At 43.8% G+C, this 23,152-nt stretch overlaps 1 protein-coding gene across 1 annotated transcript in view; it reads right to left on the bottom strand.

The window, feature by feature from the left end:
- Positions 1-7,415: 7,415 nt before the first annotated feature.
- LOC132830830 (glycylpeptide N-tetradecanoyltransferase 1-like) overlaps positions 7,416-23,152 on the bottom strand; it is an 86,210-nt gene continuing 70,473 nt past the window's right edge. Inside the window, exons 11-12 of the mRNA XM_060848705.1 lie at positions 17,741-17,878; positions 7,416-12,834 (exon numbers count right to left, since the gene is read on the bottom strand). Coding sequence (XP_060704688.1) covers positions 12,814-12,834; positions 17,741-17,878 — 159 coding nt within the window. The 3' untranslated portion in view covers positions 7,416-12,813. The remainder of the gene's footprint in view (positions 12,835-17,740; positions 17,879-23,152) is intronic.

The raw sequence follows: 23,152 nt of genomic DNA, 5'->3' as shown, positions 1-23,152 counted from the left end.
GAATCTCCTTCCCATCCTCTCTCCTCATCTGAGGTACGGTGACTCTCAGGCTAAACCATCTTCTGTCATCTTTCTCATATGAGAGAACAGCCCTGTGGGCTGGTGGGACTATGGTGACACAATATAACACTATGGCAATCTCTGGTGTAGTTTCCCAGCTGATTGCTGTGGAAGCAGTGAACGTGGGGCTCTCCCTCCTCTGCACAGGGTTCTCATGTGTCCCAAGCCTCTGGATGAAGGACCCGAGACAGCTGCTGCTTTAGTATTTACTGAATTCCTGCAAAGACCATTACAGACCTGCCTCACAGGCTGTGTTAACATGGCAGGTTACTGTTGCACGCACTAGTGCACTACAGACTGATGGCCGTTTTGGAAAAAAGGCTTTTGAGGCTTGGGAAATTCAACCCTATGTAGATCCTCTCTCTCCTCTGACTGGGACTTTCACTAACAGCCAATAAACCTTTTTGCAAACACTCTGGGACTTTCAATGGGTGACTATTTGATGTAACTAAAACATGGTGGAAGTATGAGATTCTAAACATTTCCCATTTTTGCCCTCAGGAGAAGAACATCAGAACCCTTATCTGCCGTAATACCCAGATTTTCCCTCAAGACCTGAACCTCAGGTAGTGACAGAGGTCTGTGTGCAGTTGTGGATCCCTTGTTAACTACAGTGGGGAGGGGGTCCCTCTTCACCTCCCCCTTGCTCAGTTAACATATGGTTCTTGTGATCACACATGGCAAAGCATTGCTTCAACAGACAACAGAGGCAGGGACTGCATTCAACTATCTGTCCCACCAATACCTGAAAGCACCACACCTACCACTCTTAACATTTGTTTTCCCAGCAGCTCTGAAAGAGAGAATGCAGCAATCATTGATCATTGTTGGCTAATTTCCATCTGGAGTAGTTTAATTTTGGCCATACAAGGAATGTAATCTGCTTCGAAAGAGACAATGTTTTATGTTAAATTAATTCCCTCACAGCACTCTGAATCCTCTCATTCTCCCATCAATCATGCATTCTCTGTTTATAACTCAGTGCATTGTTCCAATATTTTCTCTATCTGTTTCTTTTTATAGCGTGTCTCTGCATGTTTCCATCTCCTGTCTTAATTGAATGTGTAAGCTGTCACTTTTGTTCTATATCTTGCTCTCTTGTATTGTTTTATTCAGCTGCAAAGCACAAACAGGGGTGGTGTAGCCCGGTTTATTGCAGACTTCTTAAAAAACCTAATTCTTACACTATTGAATCTCATTAGAGACTCAAACAAAAATAGCCTCATAATCCCATCCTAGCCTTCCACCACTCCTGAACACATCTCTTGCTCCAGCTACAACTGTTTTCACAATCTAGCCTTTATGAACTGTTGTTTAAAAAATGCCAAATCCGTTGTCACTTTCTGGTTTCACTTAAGAATTATTCCACACACATTTGACTCCAATCTAGGACTGCTGCTTCCCAACTTCTCACCTGAAACTGAGGTTAACCCCGACTTCTGTGACTCCTGATTTCAGGTTCGGAATGTGGTTCCTGATGAGTCACCTCATATAGACAGCTGATCATTCAAAGGAATTTCCTGATAATTTATTACATTTCTTAAGAAGCAGCAGATTACGTACCTGTGGTACCCATGAAAGTTTTCGTTTTGGAATCAGTAAGGAAGGAAATACACAAATGCGGCAGATGTCTCACTAAGAACCCTATGATCTGTATGTCTTTGGTTGGTTTGTACTGCTCACAAAATAAAACTTTTCACTGTACTGTGGGATATAGGTAAAGTAGTGTTACTTCTGCAATGATAATTGCTTATACAAAGTAAATGAACTCACACCAGTGTGTAATTGTTTCAGCCAAGAGGTGAGTCAACAAGAATGGAAACTATGTGGAGGAAATGCATAATTGTTTTTTTTGTATGAGCTAAAATTGTATGCAAGAATGAAACGGGACTGCAAAACAATGGTAGATATTACAGGCGACTAGATAAGGTGCTGTGAGGAGAGGCAGTTAAGCTCGATACGCCTGTACAAACAGTAGGTATAAACATCTGTTTCCCACTTTTACAGAAAGACAGGGCAAACCCTAATTAAAAGGGTCTTAACAATCTGTATGAGAGGGGCGGCACAGATGGAGGGAGTAGATAATGGTAAAGAAAGGATATGCCTAACAATAATCCACAGCAGGATGAGGTCAAACGGCCTCGTGAGGCCAGAAATAAGCATTTTGTCATAGACAAGGCCGGATAAGGCAAGAGATAAACAGGAGTAATAGGTACCGGTCTTAGGGAAGTGGGGGATGTAAATGGGGGTGGGGGGGTGGGGGGGAGCAATGAAATAAAAAAAAGGAATCAAATTATATAAATATCGAGTATTTGTTGAATTCGGTGTGTGTTTGTCCCTGCCTTGTGGACATCACACCCGCTTGCAAGTGTGAAATAAATGACACGACTGATTCAGATCTTGTCTCGGACTGAAATTATTGAAGTGTGTGAGCTTAGTTTCTCACAGTACCAAGGTACAGTGACGACAATAAATCAAATCCAATTCAGCTGAGAATGCAGTTCGGATCCCTAAGCAGTTCTGTAGAATGGGGGGCGGGGGGTGGGGCAGTTGTTTTGAAGTGGTGGAGTTTTTGTCTTTGAAACTGTGCAGCTTCAGTGGTAACAGTCTTTATTCTTCCTTCTGGGTGACGGGCGGGAACTCTTATCTTCTCCCAAGAAGATGATGGCTCCTGGATTGTCTCTCCCTCTTTGCTATTGTGCCCCATTGATAACACTTATTTTGGGGCTATTGTCTATGCTGATTACAACAGTAAAAGTTAAATGAGGTCTCACATTACACAAAAAATATTAAATGTAGAGTACGAAAAGAACTCAGTTTTAAAGGGAACCTCAATGTCAAACAGTATGGATCACAAACTTTCAGACCCCTAAGGAGTTATGGAAAATAACGAGGGGTTAAGGTGCCTCTCACACTCAAACATTTCAGAGCTATCAAGTTCAGACTGGTGCAGTTAATAGATTGTCTGATGATGTATAGATCAGTTTGATGGGTAACATTAGGTCATGAGCACCAAAGGATAACCACCAGAAGTATGAAAATCAAATAGTTATCAGAAGGGACTAGTCAATGGGGAAATGCCAGGAAATAGAGCTAGGAAGGACACTGTAAAAGCTGAATGAATTTACAGGATAATAGATTCACAATTGTACAGTACAGAAGGAGGCCATTCAACTTATCATGTCTGTACCAGCTCTTAAAAGAAACTACTGAGCTAGTCCCATTCTCCAGCCCCATCGATGCACCTCTCTAAATTTATGAATTTCAAATACGCATTCACCGTGGGGGACACAGTGGTTAGCACTACTGCCTCACAGCGCCAGAGACCCGGGTTCAATTCCCGCCTCAGGCGACTGACTATGTGGAGTTTGCACATTCTCCCCGTGTCTGCGTGGGTTTCCTCCGGGTGCTCTGGTTTCCTCCCACAGTCCAAAGATGTGCAGGTTAGGTGAATTGGCCATGCTAAATTGCCCATTGTGTTAGAAAAAGAGGTAAATGTAGGGGAATGGGTGGGTTGCACTTCGGCGGGTCGGTGTGGACTTGTTGGGCCGAAGGGCCTGTTTCCACACTGTAAGTAATCTAACTCTGTTTGCGAACCTGCTATGGAATCTGCCTCCACCACTCTCCCAGCACATTCCAAATCCTCACGACTCTCTGAGGAAAGAAGTTTATCCTCATCCAACTTCGAGCTCTCTTGCTGACAGTCTTGAAATTGTGACCCCCTAAGTATTGACCTATTAACTAGTGGAAACATAACATGAGGAGCAAATGGTTAAGGCCATGAAGTACAAAAAAACTACACTGCAAACTCAAAGAATGAGACTGGGAGTGAAAGAATGAGATCATAAAACGTTCAAAGAAATCCTATTAATAGGAGATGGATGCTAACAGATCACAAGGGCTTAGAAGGCAAGATAGAGGGTGTCACTTAACAAGAATAATAAAGAGATTCCGAATTCTTAGTGACTGTGAACCAACTAGAAGACAGCATCAGGCAGCATCTGTGGCAAGAATTTGAAGTTAACATTTCAGGTCAAGTGACCCTTCCTCAGAACTCACAAAATTAGGAAGCTGGAGTGAATTTGGGCTGCACATGCAGGTACCAAACAGGGGACATCTAAAGGTAGATATGCATGGAAAGCTCCCTGATGGAGAAAAAAGGATGCAAGATAGTGACCTTCCAAAATTGCTTCAGTTCTGGAGAGACCACAGCAGAAATCATGAATGTAACACCTTTACTCAAGAAAGTAGGTAGACAGAAAGCTATAAGGAGGAAACTACAAGTCAGTTAGTTGAAAACCCATCTCGGGAAAATACCAGAATATATCATGAAGGAGGTCACAGCAGGGCATTTGAAAAATTGTGACCCAACATTGTGACCAGGTTTGTAGGTGAGGCAATGCATTCAGTGTACTTTACTCAGACTTCAGGGAGGATTTTGATAAGTTCTGCATGGAAACTGATAGTGAAAGCAAGAGCCCATTGGATCCAGAATTGTGTGCTTTTCTGACTGGAATTCTGCATATGGTGGGCTCCCACAGGGATTAGTGTTGAGACCCTTGATGCTTATGACATATTTCAACAAACTAAACTTTAATGGTGGAAGGTTAATCAGTACGATTAAGCCTAGGTAAGGTGGTATATAGTGAGGGGAGCAGGCTTAGTTTACAGGATAACATCGATAAGTTGGTGAGATAGGTTGATCAGCAGCAAATGGAATTCAATCCGGATAAGTGATGCACTAGGGCAGGACAAACAAGGCAAGAGAATACATGATGAACAGTAAGACTCAGGGAAACACCGAGGATCAGAGGGAGCTTGATGTTCATACTTAAGCCAGCTGGACAGGAAGGCAAAGTGATTAAGAAGGTACATGGGATACTTGCCTTCATTATCTGAGGTACAGAGTTTAAGAGCAGGGATGTTATGCTGCAACTGTATAAAAACATTGGTTAGCACACAACTAGTTTGTAGTTCTGAAATTCACATTATAAGAGGGATGTGATAGCACTTGGAGAGGGTGCAGAGGAGACTATTTTTACCAGGATGATACCTGGACTGGAGAGTTTTAGTTACAAAGAGAGATTGGACAGACTGTGATTGTTTTCCCTACAGCAGAGGAGATTGAGAGGGGACATGATGGAGATGTACAAAATAATGGGAGGCAGAGGTTGGATAAGAGGAAGAAACACCTCCCCTTAATGCAGGGGATCATTGATCAGGGGCATAGTTTTTGACTTAAGAGGCAGGAGGTTTCAAGGAGATGGGAGGAATTTTGTTTTAAAACCAGTGGGTGATTGGAATCTGAAACTCACTGCCTGTCAGGATGGGAGGGTCAGAAACCCTCATAACACTTAAGGAGTATTTAGATGTATACTTATCATGTCAAGGCATACAAGACTGTTGGGAAATGGGATCAGAATAGGTAAGTGGGCTCTTTTTGACTGGCTCAGACTTGATTGTTGAAGACTCTTTTTCCTGTTCTGTGGACATCTATAACTCTAACAGGAAGAGTCAACGTGGTTTAATGAAGAGATGAATTATGTTTGAATAATTAATCAGACCCTCTTTGAGGAGATAATAAACAAGTTAGACAAAAGCAAACCAGTAGATACGATACACTTTGATTTCTGAAAGACATTTGAGAAAACGTCTCAAAGGTTACTAGACAAAAATCACGGAACTGTTACAGCACCGACGTCAGCATTCAGCCTCTGACATTTGTAATCTTCTTTTAGTGATAATAGTCATATTCCTTTTTGAATGTCTCTATTGAACGTGTTTCCAGCACAATCCACGACACTGCATTCCAAATCCTAAACAGTCACCACGTGATTTTTCTCTTGCTGCTACTGTTTTTGTTGGAAATTACCTTAAATCCGTGCCATTAATTCCCAAGCTTCCATGACCTGCAAGTTTTTCTTTCCCTGCAGCAGCTCTGTCAGGTCTGCCTGCAGCCAGTTCCTCTTCAAAGGAGAGTCCTGATTTTTCTATTTTCCTAACTGAAATTTCTTACTCTTCTCAATCATTCTCATGAATCTTTTCTGCACCCTCTCCAATGCTTTCACTGTTCATAAAGCATGATACACCAGCTGAGGCTGTACAAGTTGTCTTATACACATTCAACATAACTTTCTTGTTCTTGTACTTTATACTTCTTTTAATAAAGTCTAGGTTACTGTATGCTTTATTAACCACTCTCTGAACAGGTGATAGCTTCTGGGATCTCCTTAAATCCTATGCTAATGAACACCAGATCTCCTTCGAGCTGTGGACTGTCTCTTTACTTTTGAATTCTACATGTATTCTAGCACAAACTAAGTTGATTAAACTATACTTATAGATCTGGGGATAAAGAAGGAAACCATATTAGAGGAGGTGGTGTTGGATGTCTGAAAATTCATACAAGGGCAGCATGATGGCTCAGTGGTTAGCACTGCTACCTCACAGCACCAGGGTCCCAGGCTCGAGCAATTGTGTGTGTGGAATTTGCACATCCTCCCCGTGTGTGTGTGTTTTTCCTCCAGGTACTCCAATTTCCTCCCACATTCCAAAGATGTGCAGGCCAGGTGAATTGGCCATGCTAAATTGCCCATATTATTAGGTGCATTAGTCAGAGGGAAATGGGACTGGGTGGGTTACTCTTCAGAGGGTCGGTGTGGACTGGTTGGGCTGAGGGCCTGTTTCCGCACTGTAAGTAATCTAATCTAAAAAAAAACTTCAACAATGTTTTGAAAAGGATGTGACTAATAAGTAGTAGATGTTAATTTTCCAAAATATACTAGATTTTGGAAATTTAACTAAGTATCAAACATAACCCCTTTATTAAAGAAGGCAGGCAGAAAACTATGGAGGTTAGCTTTATGGTGTCACAGGTCAAGTGTTAGATTCAATTATTAAGGAGGTGTATTTCTCTGTTGGAAATACTCCAGAAGAGACAGCATGGTTTCATCAAAGGGAAATCAAGTTTAACCAATTTGTTGGAATTCTTTGAAGTAATAACATACACTGCAGATTAGGATGTGACCCACAGAGCGCTTTTAACAATTTATATCAATGAAACGAAAGCATGGTAGTCAACTTGCATACTACACAAAGATAGGTAGGAAAGTACGCTCGAAAGACAACATGAGGTTGGGGACTGACAGGTTGATTGAGTGTGTGGGTAAAATTCTGGCAGATGGTGAATGATTGGGAAATTTATGAAATTGATTCTTTTTTAAAGTCTTGCTGCCAATGTTAAGTATTACTTAAATGAAGAATTACTATGGAATTCTGAGGTCCAGTCATATGTGGGTATCCTTGTCTGTAAATCACAAAGGATTACCATGTGAATAAAACAAGCAATTGAGAATGCTAATGAAATGTTTTGCTTTATTACAAGACAAATTGAACATAAAAATAAGAACATTATGCTTCAGTTATATGGGGCATTATGGAGATCATATCTGGAATACTGCATATGGTTTTGTTCTCAACTGAGTCAGGATGAAAATGCATTGGAGTGTTTCAGAAGAGTTTTATTACTGGATTGTTATCTGATACAATAAGTTAGCTTACCAGGAAACATTGGACAATCTGGGCTGGTTTTCATGGCATTCGTAAGAGTGAAGTCATTTAATTGAGGTTCATAAGGTTATGAACATTTTTTTTTAAAAAGTGGAAAACTACAGGTTGTCCTTTTAGAGACAAAAGGATTCTCTGTCTCTCTCTGAAGATTGCGTTACTTTGGAACTCATTGCCTCAGAAGACAGTGGATCTGATCTTTTTTAAGGTGGAGGTAGAGATATTTGTTAGCCAAGGAAATTTAATGCTATCCAGAACAGATGAGAATGTAGAATTCAAAGCACAAATAGACCAGTCATGATCACACTGAATGAAGGAGTGGGCTCAAGAGGTCAAATGGCTCAAGAAGCCTACCCTTGTACATTTAAGGGTACAATTGACCAAGCCATGTTGGAGAAGTATCTGATGAGCTGATCTTCCTCGACAAATTCCACTCAAAAATGTTGAAGGACTGAACACATAGCAGTAAATTTGCTGATGACACAAAAATGGGTGGGAATGTAAATTATCAAGAGGACATGGCATTCTATGAAGTTAGGGGTTGGGAGTGAGCTAAAGTTTCCAATATATGGGAAAATATTAACTTGTCCATGTTGACAGGTCAGAAACAAAGTACATTACTTAACTAAACAGGACTATAGACTACATAGGGATCTGGATGTCCTGCTACATGAGTTACAAAAGGTTGGTATGCAGGTGCAGCAAGTGTTTACGACAGTGAATGGAACGTTGGCATTTATTACAAGAGTAGTTGAATACAAAAGTAAGAGGGTTCCACAACTATATTGGGTCTTGAGTTAGATCACATGTGGTCACCTTAAAAAAAACTGGATTAGAAGCAGATCAGAGAAGGTTGATTTCACTGATTCCTGGGAAAGGCAACAAAAAAGAAAGATGCTGGAGAAACTCATCAGGTTTGGCAGCATCTGTGGAGACAAAACAAATTTAACATTTGGGTTCCAGCGACTCTTTTCAGAACTCCAGGATGAGAGGGTTACCTTATGAAGAAAGGTTGAGCAGTTAAGGCCTATTAGAGTTTAAGACAACTGGGTAGAGCTCTTTGTATTAAAGTGGCCTTTAAAGGGTTGAGAACATTTTTCTTGTGGATGAGTCTAAAACTAGGGAGAACTTTATATATAAAAAAAAGTGTCTCTTATTTAAGAGTAAGGAGAACTTTTTCTTTTGGGGGTTACTAATCTGTGCAATTCTTTCTCAGAAAGTAATGGAGGCTGGGTCATTTAAAATAATCCAAGATTGAAATGTTTGATGGGGGCTACAAACTGGAATATGGAATTGAGACTAAAACACATCAGCCATGCTGTCGTTAACTGGTGAGGCAGGCACAGTCTCTCAGCGGTTAGCACTGCCGCTTCACAGCGCCACGGATCTGGGTTCAGTTCTGCCCTTGGGTGACTTGTCTGTGTGGTTTGCACATTCTGCCGGGGTCTGTGTGGATTTGCTCCAGTTTCCTCCCCCCCTGTCCAACAATGTGGAGGTTAGGATTGGCCATTCTAAATTGCCCATAGTCATGGGAAAATGTAGGGTTACTTACAGGGAGAGAGCAAAGAGGTGGGGATGGGTCTTGTGTGAATCTAACTAACTCCATTTGAGAGTCAATGAGTGTATGGAATGAGCTGCCAGAAGAACTGGTGGAGGCTGGTACAATTATAACATTTAGAAGGCATCTGGATGGGTACACAAATAGGAAGGGTTTATAGGAATACTGACAAATGGGTCTAGATTAATTTGTAATATCTGGCTGGCATGGATGAGTTGGACTGAAGGGTCTGTATTCATGTCGATGACTCTGAATGTGACAATAATAAATCAAATCAAATCCCACCATGTTTAAGTCAGAAAAATTGTCTGTTTCCATGCGAAAGGACTCTATGACAAAAGAGAACTCAGAACAAACTAGATACTTCCAGAAAATGACAGTGGGTCAACAGAACACAGGAAACAGATCGTAGGGTTCATAAGCATGGAACCACAGCAGAGTCTCACTCAATCTCTGTCGATATTGTGAAATGTTAACTTTGTACTTCTGTATGATACGTAGTAAACTCCCTGATTTGGTGAAGAAGCGAGGGCTGAACAAGACCAGGTCAGAATTGGTTAAGAACACAAAGTGAGATGGGTTAGGACATACTATGTTGCATTTAGGTCATAACAGAATGTAGTATCTAACAATGAATGAAAAAGGGATCATTCCCAATTCCTACTCTTTTTCACTTTGTTATTTAATGTGAGTGACAGAGGCAAGATTTACATTTACTCTCATCTCCAGGGGTCTTAAAATCACATGGTGAGTACCTTCAGGAGTTAACTGCTGGCCATTGAGATGTTAAGGGCATCAGTACGGGACTGGGGTCACACACAGAGCAGACCATGTCGAGACTGCTTTCCTTTCCAAAAGGACATTAATGAACTGAATGGGCTTTCAACATTTTTTCTAATGCCAGCAGGGGAAGTGATGTCACCGGAGCTAATTTTGTGGGGCCATGGGTTTGAATCCACTACGGCAGACGGTGAAATTTGCATTCAAAAACTCTGAAATTAAAAGCTGGCCCAACGGCAACCATAAGGAATGTTACTAAAGCTCATCTGGTTCACTAACGTCCTTCAGGGAAGGAAATCTGCCAATCTGACCCAGTCTGCTCCACACGGAACTGCAGATCAACAGCAACGTGGCTGTCTTTTAATGGTCCTCTGTGCAATAAAATGATTCCCTCATTCCATAAATAGTTAACAAGTCCTCTAGAACTATTAAAAACTGAGTTCATGCAATAAAACCAGAAAATGCTAAATGCGAACCACTAACTCTGTTTCTCACTTTAAAGATACTGTCAAACCTATAAGGTATTTTCAACATTGTTAGTTTTCATTCCAGAATTTGCAGTATTTTCATAGAATAACTAGTGTGGAAACCGGCCATTCAGCCCATCAAGTCCACATGGACCCTCTGAAGAGTATCCCACCCAAAGGTATAGGACAGATGTTAGGGGTAGATTCTTCACACAGCGGGTTGTGAGTTCATGGAATGCCCTGCCCGTATCAGTGGTGAACTCTCCTTCTTTATGGTCATTTAAGCGGGCATTGGATAGGCATTTGGAAGTTATTGGGCTAGTATAGGTTAGGTAGGATTCGGTCGGCGCAACATCGAGGGCCGAAGGGCCTGTACTGCGCTGTATCCTTCTATGTTCTATGTTCTAACCCATTCCCCTACCCTATTACTCTACATTTCCCCCGACTAATGCAACTAGTCGACACATCCCTGAATATGCAATTTAGCATGGCCAATTCACCTAATCTGCGCATCTTTGGATTGTGGGAGAAAATCCATGCAGACACAGGGACAATGTGCAAATTCCACACAGACAGTGCGAACCACTGAGCCACCACGTCACCCTATTTTTCTCTTCCGTTAATGAAAATTCATCTTCTTTGGTCCCAATTTCCACATTACTAATTAGAGTGTCATTGCTACTCCACTTAAGTTACAGTTGGAATGCTAAGCAAATATCCAATCACTACAGGATAGGTGCTACATGTAAATAGCCTTTTGTCCTTGATATCTACATTTCACTTTGGGAGGGCTGAAAGAGATGAGATACAGTTTTGTAGACATGGTGCTCATGGTACAGCTAGAAACAGAATAAAGGCACACTGCTGGCTTTAGTGAATTATGTCGAGCTTTCCTCTTTTACAGCAGGTACATGTTCAATAATAGGGCAGGTTCCGGAACAATGTAAAACACAGTCCCTGAGCATCATAGAATGTTATTCTCACAGTCATAAATTACAGCAAACAAAATTGAAAAAAAAAGAAAACTGCTGAAAACTAAAGTCATTTCAGGTGGTTAGCAGGATCTTAGCAGCTTAGATCCAATGTAAACAGGGAAGCCATGCAACTGACCCCAATCCCATGTGGAAAATGCAGGTCTCAGTATGGTTCACTGTCCAGGTTCTACTAACCATCACCAAACTTTACCAACTCTCAACCAGATTTAGACTTAGAAAGATACCTGCCCATACAATAAGGGGTGGCACAGATAATCTTCAGATTGCACAGAGCACATTTTAGATGCAAATTTGTTTTATGAATACAGCATTCAAATCAGTCACTTTAGAGATTTCACCACAATGCAATGACATTTAATTCTCATTAATCCATGAGATTTATAGTTATCACAGGAGGAAAAGAACGAACGGAAGTTCAGTAAAGAAAGACAGCATGTATGAGAGTGAGAGGACAACGGGAGAGTAGTTGCCATCCACATTAGACGGACCATAAAAGGTAAGGATTACACTAACTGAAGAGAAAGCAAGAGCACCATGGAGATGGACAGACAGAGACATACACATACACACCCGTTCATTGCATTGTTGACTGTTGGATATTGCATTAAGACTTGCTCCCACTGTTAACATTGATTTACATTAACTGTTATGTATTTGCAATTTCTGGTAGAAAATTTGAATGTTAACACCAAGTGCTACCCTCACTCCTGCACATTACTCTTCACAGATTTAACTCCCAATACCCAAATAATGTGTGTAGGCTGGACTTCTTGGAAACTAAAATTGCAGTGCGCAGCATCCTCTTTAGAAACTCTCCAAAGCACAGAGAAAATTCCTGCAATTCTAAAACCTAGAAACACCCAGCAAAGACAACGCTGCAAATTAGAAATACTGCTCGAGAGTGTTTAAAGTCTGTTCACGAAAGAGACTGCCCAAAGGTTCCACAATTAGGATATCATCCACTGAAAAGAACTCTACTCAGGTTAAAATGTAAAGCAATTGGATTCTTAGAGTTTTAATGAATGAGACATATTGTAGTTGATGCAATGTTTTTGGATGAGAGAACCCAAAGTCAAATATATCCCACAGAGAGATATAAAAGAAGCCTTCAATCTTTGCATACTTGAGAGTGCCTTTTCCAATTAGACAGGTTCTAATCCATTTATTAAAATCATGTATAATGCATATAATCTTGATTTGACAGAGTTGGGCAGAATAGTAAATGTCTATGGGATGGTATAATCTGTAAACTCTCGGTCTGAAATCCACGAGCTCCATTCCCTCCCATTCCGTGATCTTCCATACTCAGCGCTGTCAGACCAGGGATCAGCAGACCTTCCCCGATATGGCTGATCGGTGGCTTTTCCCAGCTCCAGTGATGGCAAATTTACTGCAACACAAGCCCAACCTGCGAAGAAAGAACAGCTGGAGTCACCACGAGGCCGAGGGGTAGGTGGGAGGAGTCACCACGAGGCTGAGGGGTAGGTGGGAGGAGTCATCATTAGACCAAGTGGCGACCATGTGTCTGTCACGATGGACAACTTGGGGCTGCCATTGAGAGACAGGCCTAGCACCCTCATGGGATGTTGGAGAGTTGCAAACACCTATGCTCTATGACCCAAGCATTGGTTCTTGGAAACAAAGGCAAGTGTGGGGCCAAAAACCTTGATCTCAGTCCTGTTGTACCAGCCCTCCTTTCACATGAGGCAGGACAGTGCCAGGAAGCATCTAGCTGCAGGAGGTGGCATAGACAGGCCCCTTTGCAGTTTCCACCCTGAGACAGAGGTATCCAGGCCTTCCACCTTACCTGCCCCTCTGATCCTTGGAAGTTCAGACCGAGAAGGTCAACTTGCCTCTGGCAAGGTAACTCTCCAAATCCCAGAGAGCACCAACCCAAACCTTCAGGGCCAAAAGGCTCAACTACAGAGGAGGCTCCTTCCACCCTACCTTTGGATCAGTGCATCACAGCAGGAGGGAGAGGAGGAAGGAAATTATATTGAGGGCACATGGGGGCCACAGCTAACAATGCTGTGCAGACAGTTTGCATTCTGTTTCCTTCATAAAACCTTGTTTTTTTTTAAACCATGCATCTGGTTTTCCAATCTATATACAGGTCCTAGATGTTTTGGTGCTGTCTGGGGTGTCGCTACTTGGCAGCATGGTGGTGTCTATGATGAGCATCAAATAGATGTGAGAGCAGAGGTAACAATGCATGAACACAGCATTGGCTCTCAGACACCACAGGCATTCCCCCCCCCCCCCCCCCCCTTTAACACCACCCACTGTTTAGCTGGCTCTGCTCAGAGAGCTTCCCAGCAGCGGTTATGGGGGGTGGACCTTATAGTTCCCACATTGACAATACATGTTCATGGCCATTATCAATTCCCTGTGAACGGTTTTAGTTGCCACCCTCATGCCAGCTCAACTAACCTGCCCATTGTGATAGTGTGTGGGCACGGCTGTTCTCAACACTGCACGCTTTCCACGTGCTTCACAACTGAAATGACAGCCAGTGGTCTCAGCCACTGTCTTTCAGCCACATTGTAAACCTGTTAGAGACCCCCAACATCATCTACCCTTCTGAGGTGCTCAACCCGTGAATCTCACTTCTCCAGGTCAGCATGCAAACAGTATAAACATGCCTATCCAACCCCCTTGAAATCTCCCTTTCCCTTAATTTCTGTGCATGGTGGCAATGGGATAACAGCAGCCCACTTGCCTCAAGTGACCTGACACATCATCATGGATGCATGGTTGCTCCAGACTGGCCTGGCCTTTGGCAGATCTCCTTATGGAGGCACAGGATTCCCAAAGTCCCGATAGAAACATTATGTCAAAGAGCTGTTTCACCCCTGATTGTGTCTTTGGTTTACAGGTACAACGATTAAAAACGAACTCGACTCACTGCTGCCGAGAACAGTCCTGGACAACCAGGCACCGCCTCCAAATGGCTGACCTCCCGCCCTCTCTCTCTCCCCACACACTTTCTCTGAAGTTCTACACAGGGGTGTACCCTAAACCCCCTTCCCCAGATAATCTCTCCAACATTGTCTGGGCAAAGGTGGAACCTGTCAAAGTATTGCAGTAAAAAGGTGTGTGTGTGTGTCGCGCATGTGCAGGTGATTTGGAGACTTACCCCACAAAGACATCAGCAGTCTTATTGTTGGCGTACAGTACGGCTGCCCCGGGTGGTGGGTGGGGGCTGGGGTGGACAGTGGGGTGGGGATGGACGGGGTGGCGTGGTTGGGGGCAGATGGGGTTGGGGCGGGGGCGGACAGGGTTTAGAAAGCGGGGGTGGGGGCAGGGTCACGGTTAGGGACGGGCAGGGCACGTGTAGTGTGCTGCTGCCTAGTCTCCTGAACGGGGAGCAGACTTCACAGAAAACTCCGAGCCCCAGAAGAAATCAATTAACCAAATAATCAATTATCCGAACGAAATAGTGCCCACCCAACTCATTCGGATACATCAAGCACATTGAGTTATACCCCATCTACCACCCCCCGAGAAAAGATACAATTGAAATGTGGAGCTTATTCAAGGAACAGTTACTGCGTGTCCTTGATAAGTATGCACCTGTCAGGCGGGGAGGAAGTGGTTGAGTGTAGGAGCCGTGGTTTACTAAAGAAGTCAAATCTCTTGTCAAGAGGAAGAAGGAGGCTTATGTAAAGATGAGATGTGAAGGCTCAGTTAGGGCGATTGAGAGTTACAAGTTAGCCTGGAACAACCTAAAGAGGGAGCTAAGGAGAGCCACAAGGGTACATGAGAAGTCTTTGGCAGGTAGGATCAAGGAAAACCCTAAAAGAATGACTGCAGTAAGATTAGGGCCTGCCAAAGATAGTCGTGGGAAGTTGTGCGTGGAGTCTGAAGAGATAGGAGGGGCGCTCAATGAATATTTTTCGTCAATATTTACACAGGAAAAAGACAACGTTGTCAAGGAGAATACTGATATACAGGCTATTAGACGAGATGGGATCCAGGTTCACAAGGAGGTCGTGTCAGCAATTCTGGAAAGTGTGAAAATAGATAAGTCCCCTGGGCCGGATGGGATTTATCCTAGGATTCTCTGAGAGAGGAGATTGCAGAGCCTTTGACTTTGATCTTTATGTTGTCATTGTCTACAGGAACAGTGCCAGAAGACTGGAGGATAGCAAATGTTGTTCCTTTGTTCAAGGGGAGGACAGACAACCCTCGTAATTATAGACCAGTGAGCCTTACGTCAGTTGTGGGTGAAGAGTTAGAAAGGATTACGAGATAGGATTTATAATCATCTAGAAAGGAATAATTTGATTAGTGATAGTCAACACAGTTTTATGAAAGGTAGGTCGTGCCTCACAAACCTTATTGAGTTCTTTGAGAAGGTACCAAACAGGTGGATGAGGGTAAAGCTGTTGATGTGGTATATATGGATTTCAGTAAAATGTTTGATAAGGTTCTTCATAGTAGGCTATTGTAGAAAATACGCAGGCATGGAATTGAGATTGATTTAGCGGTTTGGTTCAGAAATTGGCTAGCTGAAAGAAGACAGAGTGGGAGTTGATGGGAAATGTTCATCCTGGAGTTCAGTTATTAGTGGTGTACCACAAGGATCTGTTTTGGGGCCACTGCTGTTTGTCATTTTTATAAATGGCCTGGATGAGGAGGTAGAAGGATGGGTTAGTAAGTTTGCGGATGACACAAAAGTCAATGGAGTTGTGGAAGGATGTTGCAGGTTACAGAGGACATGAATAAACTGCAGAGCTGGCCTGAGACGTGGCAAATGGGAGTTTAATATGGAAAAGAATGAGGTGATTCACTTTGGAAGGAGTAACAGTACTGGGTAAATGGCAAGATTGTCGGTAGTGTGGATGTGCAGACAGATCTCGGTGTCCATGTGCATAGATCTCTGAAAGTTGTCACCCAGGTTGATAGGACTGTTCAGAAGGGGTACAGTGTGTCAGCTTTTATTGGTAGAGGGATTGGGTTTTGGAGCCATGAGGTCACCTTACAGCTGTATAAAACTCTGGTGCGGCCACATTTGGAGTACTGCGTATAGCTCTGGTCACCGCATTATAGGAAGGATGTGGAAGCTTTGGAAAGGGTTCAGAGGAGATTTACTAGGATATTGCCTGGTATGGAGGGAAAGTCTTATGAGGAAAGGCTGAGGGACTTGAGGCTGCTTTCATTCCAGAGAAGAAGGTTGAGAGGTGACATACTAGATGATCAGAGGACTAGATAGGGTGGACAGTGAGAGCCTTTTTCCTCAGATGGTGATGGCTAGCACGAGGGGGCATTGCTTTAAATTGAGGGGTGATAGATATAGGACAGAGATCAGGAGTAGTTTCTTTACTCAAAGAGTAGTAGGGGCCTTGCCTACAACAGTAGTAGACTCGCCAACTTTAAGAGCATTTAAACGGTCATTGGATAAATACACAGATGATAATGGAATAGGGTCGGTTAGATGGGCTTCAGACTGATTCAACAGGTTGGCACAACATCGAGGGCTGAAAGGCCTGTACTGTGCTGTCATGTTCTATCTGATATGGATGAGTCAATGCCTAGCAATATATTCAGCAGTGGCAGCAGTAATGAAGATACAGAAACCTATAGACCTGACTGAGTAAAGATTAGATTAGATTCCCTACAGTGTGGAAATAGGCCCTTCAGCCCAACCAGACCCTCTGAAGGGTAACCCACCCAGACCCATTTCCCTCTGACTAATGCACCCAACACTATGAGTAATTTAGCATGGCCAATTCACCTGACCTGCACATCTTTGTGACTGTGGGAGGAAACCAGCGTAACCGGAGGAAACCCATGCAGACACGGGGAGAATGTGCAAACTCCACACAAACAGTCACCCGAGGCTGGAATTGAACCTGGGACCCTGGTGCTGTGAGGCAGCAGTGCTAACCACTGGGCCACTCAAAAGCATTGGTTATTGTAAATACTGCCCTCTCTAAACACAACTCGACACTGCAAAATTGCCCAATATAATTTCATTGTTGTGTTAGTTCTGCAGTATGCCAAATTGTTGATGTGCACTTGCAATTCAAGTCTGAAGATGCAAGCTCGGCCATTGAGCATGCGTCACAATTCAATAAAATTGTGGCTATCTGATTGTGGCCTTAACTCCAGACTTCTGCCTGAGCCCCAGAACTTCAAGTCCCTATTTTAAAACTGTTTTCTCTCATTCCACGTTCCCTGCATCAGTCAAAGGAAGCTTATGGTCCAACTTCAGCAGCAGCAGATCCAGACCTGGATTCAAACAAAGCCTGTTTTGAAAAAGAGTGAACATCAAATGACGGTCTGTATATAAACAGCTTGTTGTGGGTTACCTTCTCAGCAGCCATGCTGGGGCACTTCCAATTGTATAGATAATACTGCAGATTGCCATCTCCAATTCCAAATTTCAGCTTTTCTAAAAAGGTTTTGTTTTCCATCAGGTCCAGTGCATTGAAAACATCAAATCCCTTCTGTTGACAAAGAAAAAACAATGGAACAGAAAATCAGACTCCGGACACATCTGCCTTGAAATATTCAGACAGGACAAACACTTCCATAGAAATATATTTAACAATTAATTCAAAGATCAAACTGGCACAGGATGTAAAAACGTTAGAGGTGTAAAGTTTAAATATGCAGTGTCAGAAACAATCACTCCCAGAGCAGATGCAGGTAAGGTAGAGTAAAACTTCCTTTGCAATGCACTCTGGCCAAATTCTTGTTGGAGCATCTCCTATTATACTAGTTTAACGTTATGCCACGTGAGTGACAGTGTGTGAAAAAGGGTGGATGCAAACAAGGATAGGTGTCTGAGAGTGTGCGTTTGTGAAAGAGTAAGTGGGAGTTAGAGAGAGGGTGAGAGCGAGGATAAGATAGTGAGAGAGAGAGAGAGAGGGCGAGAGAAAGAGATGGGGGGGAAGTGAGGGGGGGCAAGAGAGGAGGAGAGAGACAGAGAGAGAGAGAGAGAGAGACACACACACACACAGAGACACAGACAGAGAGAGACAGAGAGAGAGAGAGAGAGAGAGAGAGAGAGAGAGAGAGAGAGAGAGAGACAGACAGACAGTGTGTGAAATTATGTGAGTTGTGAACAGTTGTTTGCAACAGCCCCTCAGAATTAGAGCGATGCTTGCTCATGGCAAGAACCCGCAATGTGGCCAAGTTGCTGTGTTACTGCGAGCACACAGTTTGGTGACCTTGAAGCTCTCTCACTCTTACTACTTGCCACAGACAAATCGGAAGGATTTACAGGTTGATAATCAACAGGTTATTTGAAACAAGCTGTGCAGTTGCTCCAACTAGATACAGACTCAGTGTTGGCACCATTGAAAGACAGGGATTGAGAGCAGGGCGGCACGGTGGCACAGTGGTTAGCACTGCTGCCTCACAGCGCCTGTAGACCCGGGTTCAATTCCCGACTCAGGCGACTGACTGTGTGGAGTTTGCACGTTCTCCCCGTGTCTGCGTGGGTTTCCTCCGGGTGCTCCGGTTTCCTCCCACAGTCCAAAGATGTGCGGGTCAGGTGAATTGGCCAAGCTAAATTGCCCGTAGTGTTCGGTAAGGGGTTAATGTAGGGGTATGGGTGGGTTGCGCTTCGGCGGGTCGGTGTGGACTTGTTGGGCCGAAGGGCCTGTTTCCACACTGTAAGTCTAATCTAATCATGTAAGCCCCAGGCATACACAGTAGCACTATAAATGGACTTCTACAAGAGTAGAACACCAAACCTAACATTCAGCTCCTCTTGGCTGTTCCGATACAGAGTTTCTGGGAAGACAACTCCTCCTGGCCAAATCCCTCTGGCAATGGCATGACCAGTTACACGGTTCTGACAAAAGATTCTTGGTCTGAAACACTGATTCTGTTCCTGCACATACAGAAGCTGCCAGGCCTGTTGAGCAATTTCAGCATGCGTGTTTTAATTCAGACTACAGAGTTATACTGTTAGGAAGAGGCTTTATGGCTCACCCAGTCTGTGCTGACGTATCTACATTAATCCCACTTAACATTCAAGGCTACAGCCAAAGCACTGTAATGACACTTTAAGCGCTCGACCTTTTTAAACGTTGTGAGGTTGCCTGCCTCAATTACCCTCCCGGGCAGTGCATTCCAGATTTTGATTGAAGGAGGTTTTCCTCAAATCCCCTCTAAACCTCCTGCCCACTACCTTAAAGCTGTGTCCCTCATTATTGACCCTTCAGGCGACGAGCTGCTTCCTGTCCATGCCCCTTAATCAGGCCTTGCCACAGCCTTTGCTGCTCTAAAGAAAACAGTCCAAGCCTGTCCCAGCCTCTCTTCACAGCTTAGATGCTCCATCCAAACACCCTGGTGAGAAACAAAAATAGAAATTGCTGGAAAAGTTCTGCAGGTCTCACAGCACCTGTGAAGTGAAATCAAACTTAATGTTTCGCGTTATTTTCTCAGAACTGATGGGAGCTAGGAAAATGCTGGTTTATACACAAATGTTAGAGTGGAGAGACAGGGTCAGGAGTAAGAGATAGAGCCCCAAGAGACAGAACAGTTGGACAGACTAAGGAATAGATAACAATCTGACCAGGAGGGTGAATAGCTTTTAATGGAGACTGAGAGTGCCTGACAATGCATTGTGTGTAATAGCAAACTATGATCACATGGGGTAAAAACAATGACTGCAGATGCTGGAAACCAGATTCTGGATCAGTGGTGCTGGAAGAGCACAGCAGTACAGGCAGCATCCAAATTGCAGCGAAATCGATGTTTCGGGCAAAAGCCCTTCATCAGGAAGGGCTTTTGCCCGAACCGTCGATTTTGCTGCACTTTGGATGCTGCCTGTACTGCTGTGCTCTTCCAGCACCACTAATCCAGTATATGATCACATGGCCTGGTACATGGGGAGGGGGCTGGGACATATGAGAATTCAAGCCCTAAAGTTATGGAACTTGATATGGAGTGCTGAAGGCTAGCAGGGTTACCTGGAGGAAACTGGAGGAGCTGTTCTTGCAGCACTGCAGCATGCCTAAGACCGAGATATGGGCCAGGGAACAGGGTGGCCTGTTGAAGGCAGACAACTGCAAACTCAGGGTCAGTTATGCTGGCAGACCTTTGCTCTAGGAAGAAGCAGAGAGCCTGGACACCATCCTGGTCGGGGGATGGATGTGTAAAGGGATCACATGTCCATGGTAAAGGGAAGGCGGTTAGAACCCGCAAACTTGAAATTCCGAAACTGGTGAAAAGTGTCAGAGGAGTCACAGATGTAAGTGGGCAGGGACTGGACGGAGGAGTAAAAACTGAGTTAAGGTAGGAAGAACTGACTTCTGTGGGACAGGAGCAGGCAGAAACAATGGGTCTGCCCAGCCAGCTCTGTTTGTTGATTTTTGGAAGGAGGTAGAAGCAGGCTGTGCAGGGCTGGATGGTCTATCAGCTTGGAGGGAAGTGTGGGGGAGATCACCAGATGAAATGAGATTACTGGCCATAGTTGCTATAGTGGCCTGATGTTCCATGGTGGAGTCATGGTCCAGAGGAAGATAGGAGGAGGTATCTGAGAGCTGGCGCTCAGCCTCTGCAATGCAGAGAGCAGTTCGCCAGACCACAACAGCAGGCTTAATAACAAAGTCAAGGCTGGCTCTAAGTGCACAGAGAGCAGTCAGGTGGGAGAGAGATAGATTGGAATGGGGGAGGGGATTGAGGTGACTGATGTCACGTTGACAGTTCTCAATGAACAGGTCGAGTGCAGGAAAAAGGCCAAAAGGGAGGGAGGGGTCCCGGTGGAGACAGAATGTTGGAGCTTGGCGAAGGGGTCTGTGGGGTGGGGAGAGGACTCTTGCCCAATGAAATTGACACGGAGGTGAAGTTGACAGAAGAAAAGTTCAATGTCGAGCCGTGCCCGAAATTCATTAAGGTGGGGACGCAGAGGGATAAAGCTTTACTGAGTACAGAACATTCAGCATTGGAGAGCAGAAGGTTAGGAGGGATGATGAATACCTGACAGGGAGTGGGGTTGGGGAGGGGTTGGAGCAGAGGGAAGGGGAGGGGAGGGAAGGTTCCAGAGGGCCTGAGTTGTTGCATCTTGTGAGCTTTGATGCCTGAAAGGAAAAGGTTTCTTGTTAGAACGGCTAATGAACTGGAGGATGAAGTGGAACTGCTGAGTTCTGCGGAGCCCTGAGCACTTGTGGTGCAACGCTGATGGAGAGAGCACATTCTGATGAGTTTCCTCTCCACTCCATCCTTCTGGTAGTGCATCGACCAGAACTGCACAGTACTCCCGTTTTAAGCAGTTTCATACAACTCCAACATAAACTCCCTGCTCTTGTAATCTATGTCACAGCTGATAAAAGCAAGTGTCCTTCTTAATCACCCCACTAATCCGACCTGATGCCTTCAGGGATCGGTGGACAAGCATCCCATGATCCCTCTGTTCATGTGAGATTCCTCGTGTCCTGTCATTCATCGAGCAATCCCTTGTCTTGTTACTTCTTCCAAGTGCATCACTGCACACTTTTCAGGGTTTAATTCCATCTGTCATTGATCTGCCCATTTTATCAATCCATCCATACCTTCCTGTAATCTAAGACATTCTTCCTCACAATGAACCCCACCCCCTCGTCCATTTTCATGTCATCTGCAAATTTACTTATCATACCCTCCGTGTTCTCATCTACATTATTTATAAGTATCAGAAACAATAAGGGATCAGCTCTGATCACTGTGATACACTACTAGACGTTTTGGATACTTGCCTTCATTATCTGAGGCATAGAGTTCAATAGCAGGAGGTTATGCTGGAACTCTATAAAACATTGGTTAAGCCATAGCTAAAGAGTATTGTATACAGTTCTGGAATCTATATTATAGGAGGGATGTAATATCTCCAGGGAAGGTGCAGGGGAGATTTTCCAGGATGCTGCCTGGGTTGGACAGCTTTAGTTATGATCAGAGATTGAATAGACTGATACAAAAACATAAATTGCTGGAAAAACTCAAGTCTGGCAGCATCTGTGGACAGAAAGTAGGATTCATGTCTTAGATCAAATGACCCTTCTTTGGAACGGACCTTTCTTCAGAACAGAAGTCCAGTTCCAAAGAAAGATCACTGCATCTGAAACATTACCTATGTTTTCTCTCCACAGTTGCTGCTGGACTGGCTGAGTTTTTTCCAGCAATTACTGTTTTTGTTTCTGAATTCTAGCTTCTGCAGTTCTTTGTTTTTTTTTCAGATACACTGGGGTGGTTTCCCTTGGAACAGAAGAGACTGAGTGGGTAAATGATTGAGATGTTTATAATTATGAGGGGCACAACAGAATAGAAAAAAGAAGACTGTTTCCCCTTGGAAGAGGGAGGAAGACCAGAAGGTGTAAGTTTAAAGGGGATGTGAAGAAATTAGTTTCAACCCAGAGGGTGGTAGGAATCTACGATTCTCTGCCTGTTCAGGAAATTGTAGGCAGAAACCCTCGGAGCATTTAAGAAGCATGTAGATGTACACTTGCGATGTCAAGGCAATGGACCAAGTGCTGGAAAATAGGATTTAAATAGATGGGTGGGTTGTTTGAAAGTGTTGCAGGTTTGATGGGCTGAAGGGCCTTTTTCTGTGCAGTAGATGTCTGGCTGGCTCTAGAGACACAAAAACAAAATACATTCAGCAAAATGTTGAGCCCAAAGCCCCTCTTGGTTTCACTCCCAGCCTCACCTAAATCCAGGGAATGCAGTGGTGTTTTCAAACTTCTTCAGCCAGAGAGTGGAGCTGGGAGCTGTATATGAAGGGCCAAGGGTTT

Source organism: Hemiscyllium ocellatum, chromosome 32 (assembly GCF_020745735.1).
Source record: "Hemiscyllium ocellatum isolate sHemOce1 chromosome 32, sHemOce1.pat.X.cur, whole genome shotgun sequence".
Lineage (NCBI taxonomy): Eukaryota > Metazoa > Chordata > Chondrichthyes > Orectolobiformes > Hemiscylliidae > Hemiscyllium > Hemiscyllium ocellatum.
This window is presented reverse-complemented; position numbering and strand designations above follow the sequence as displayed.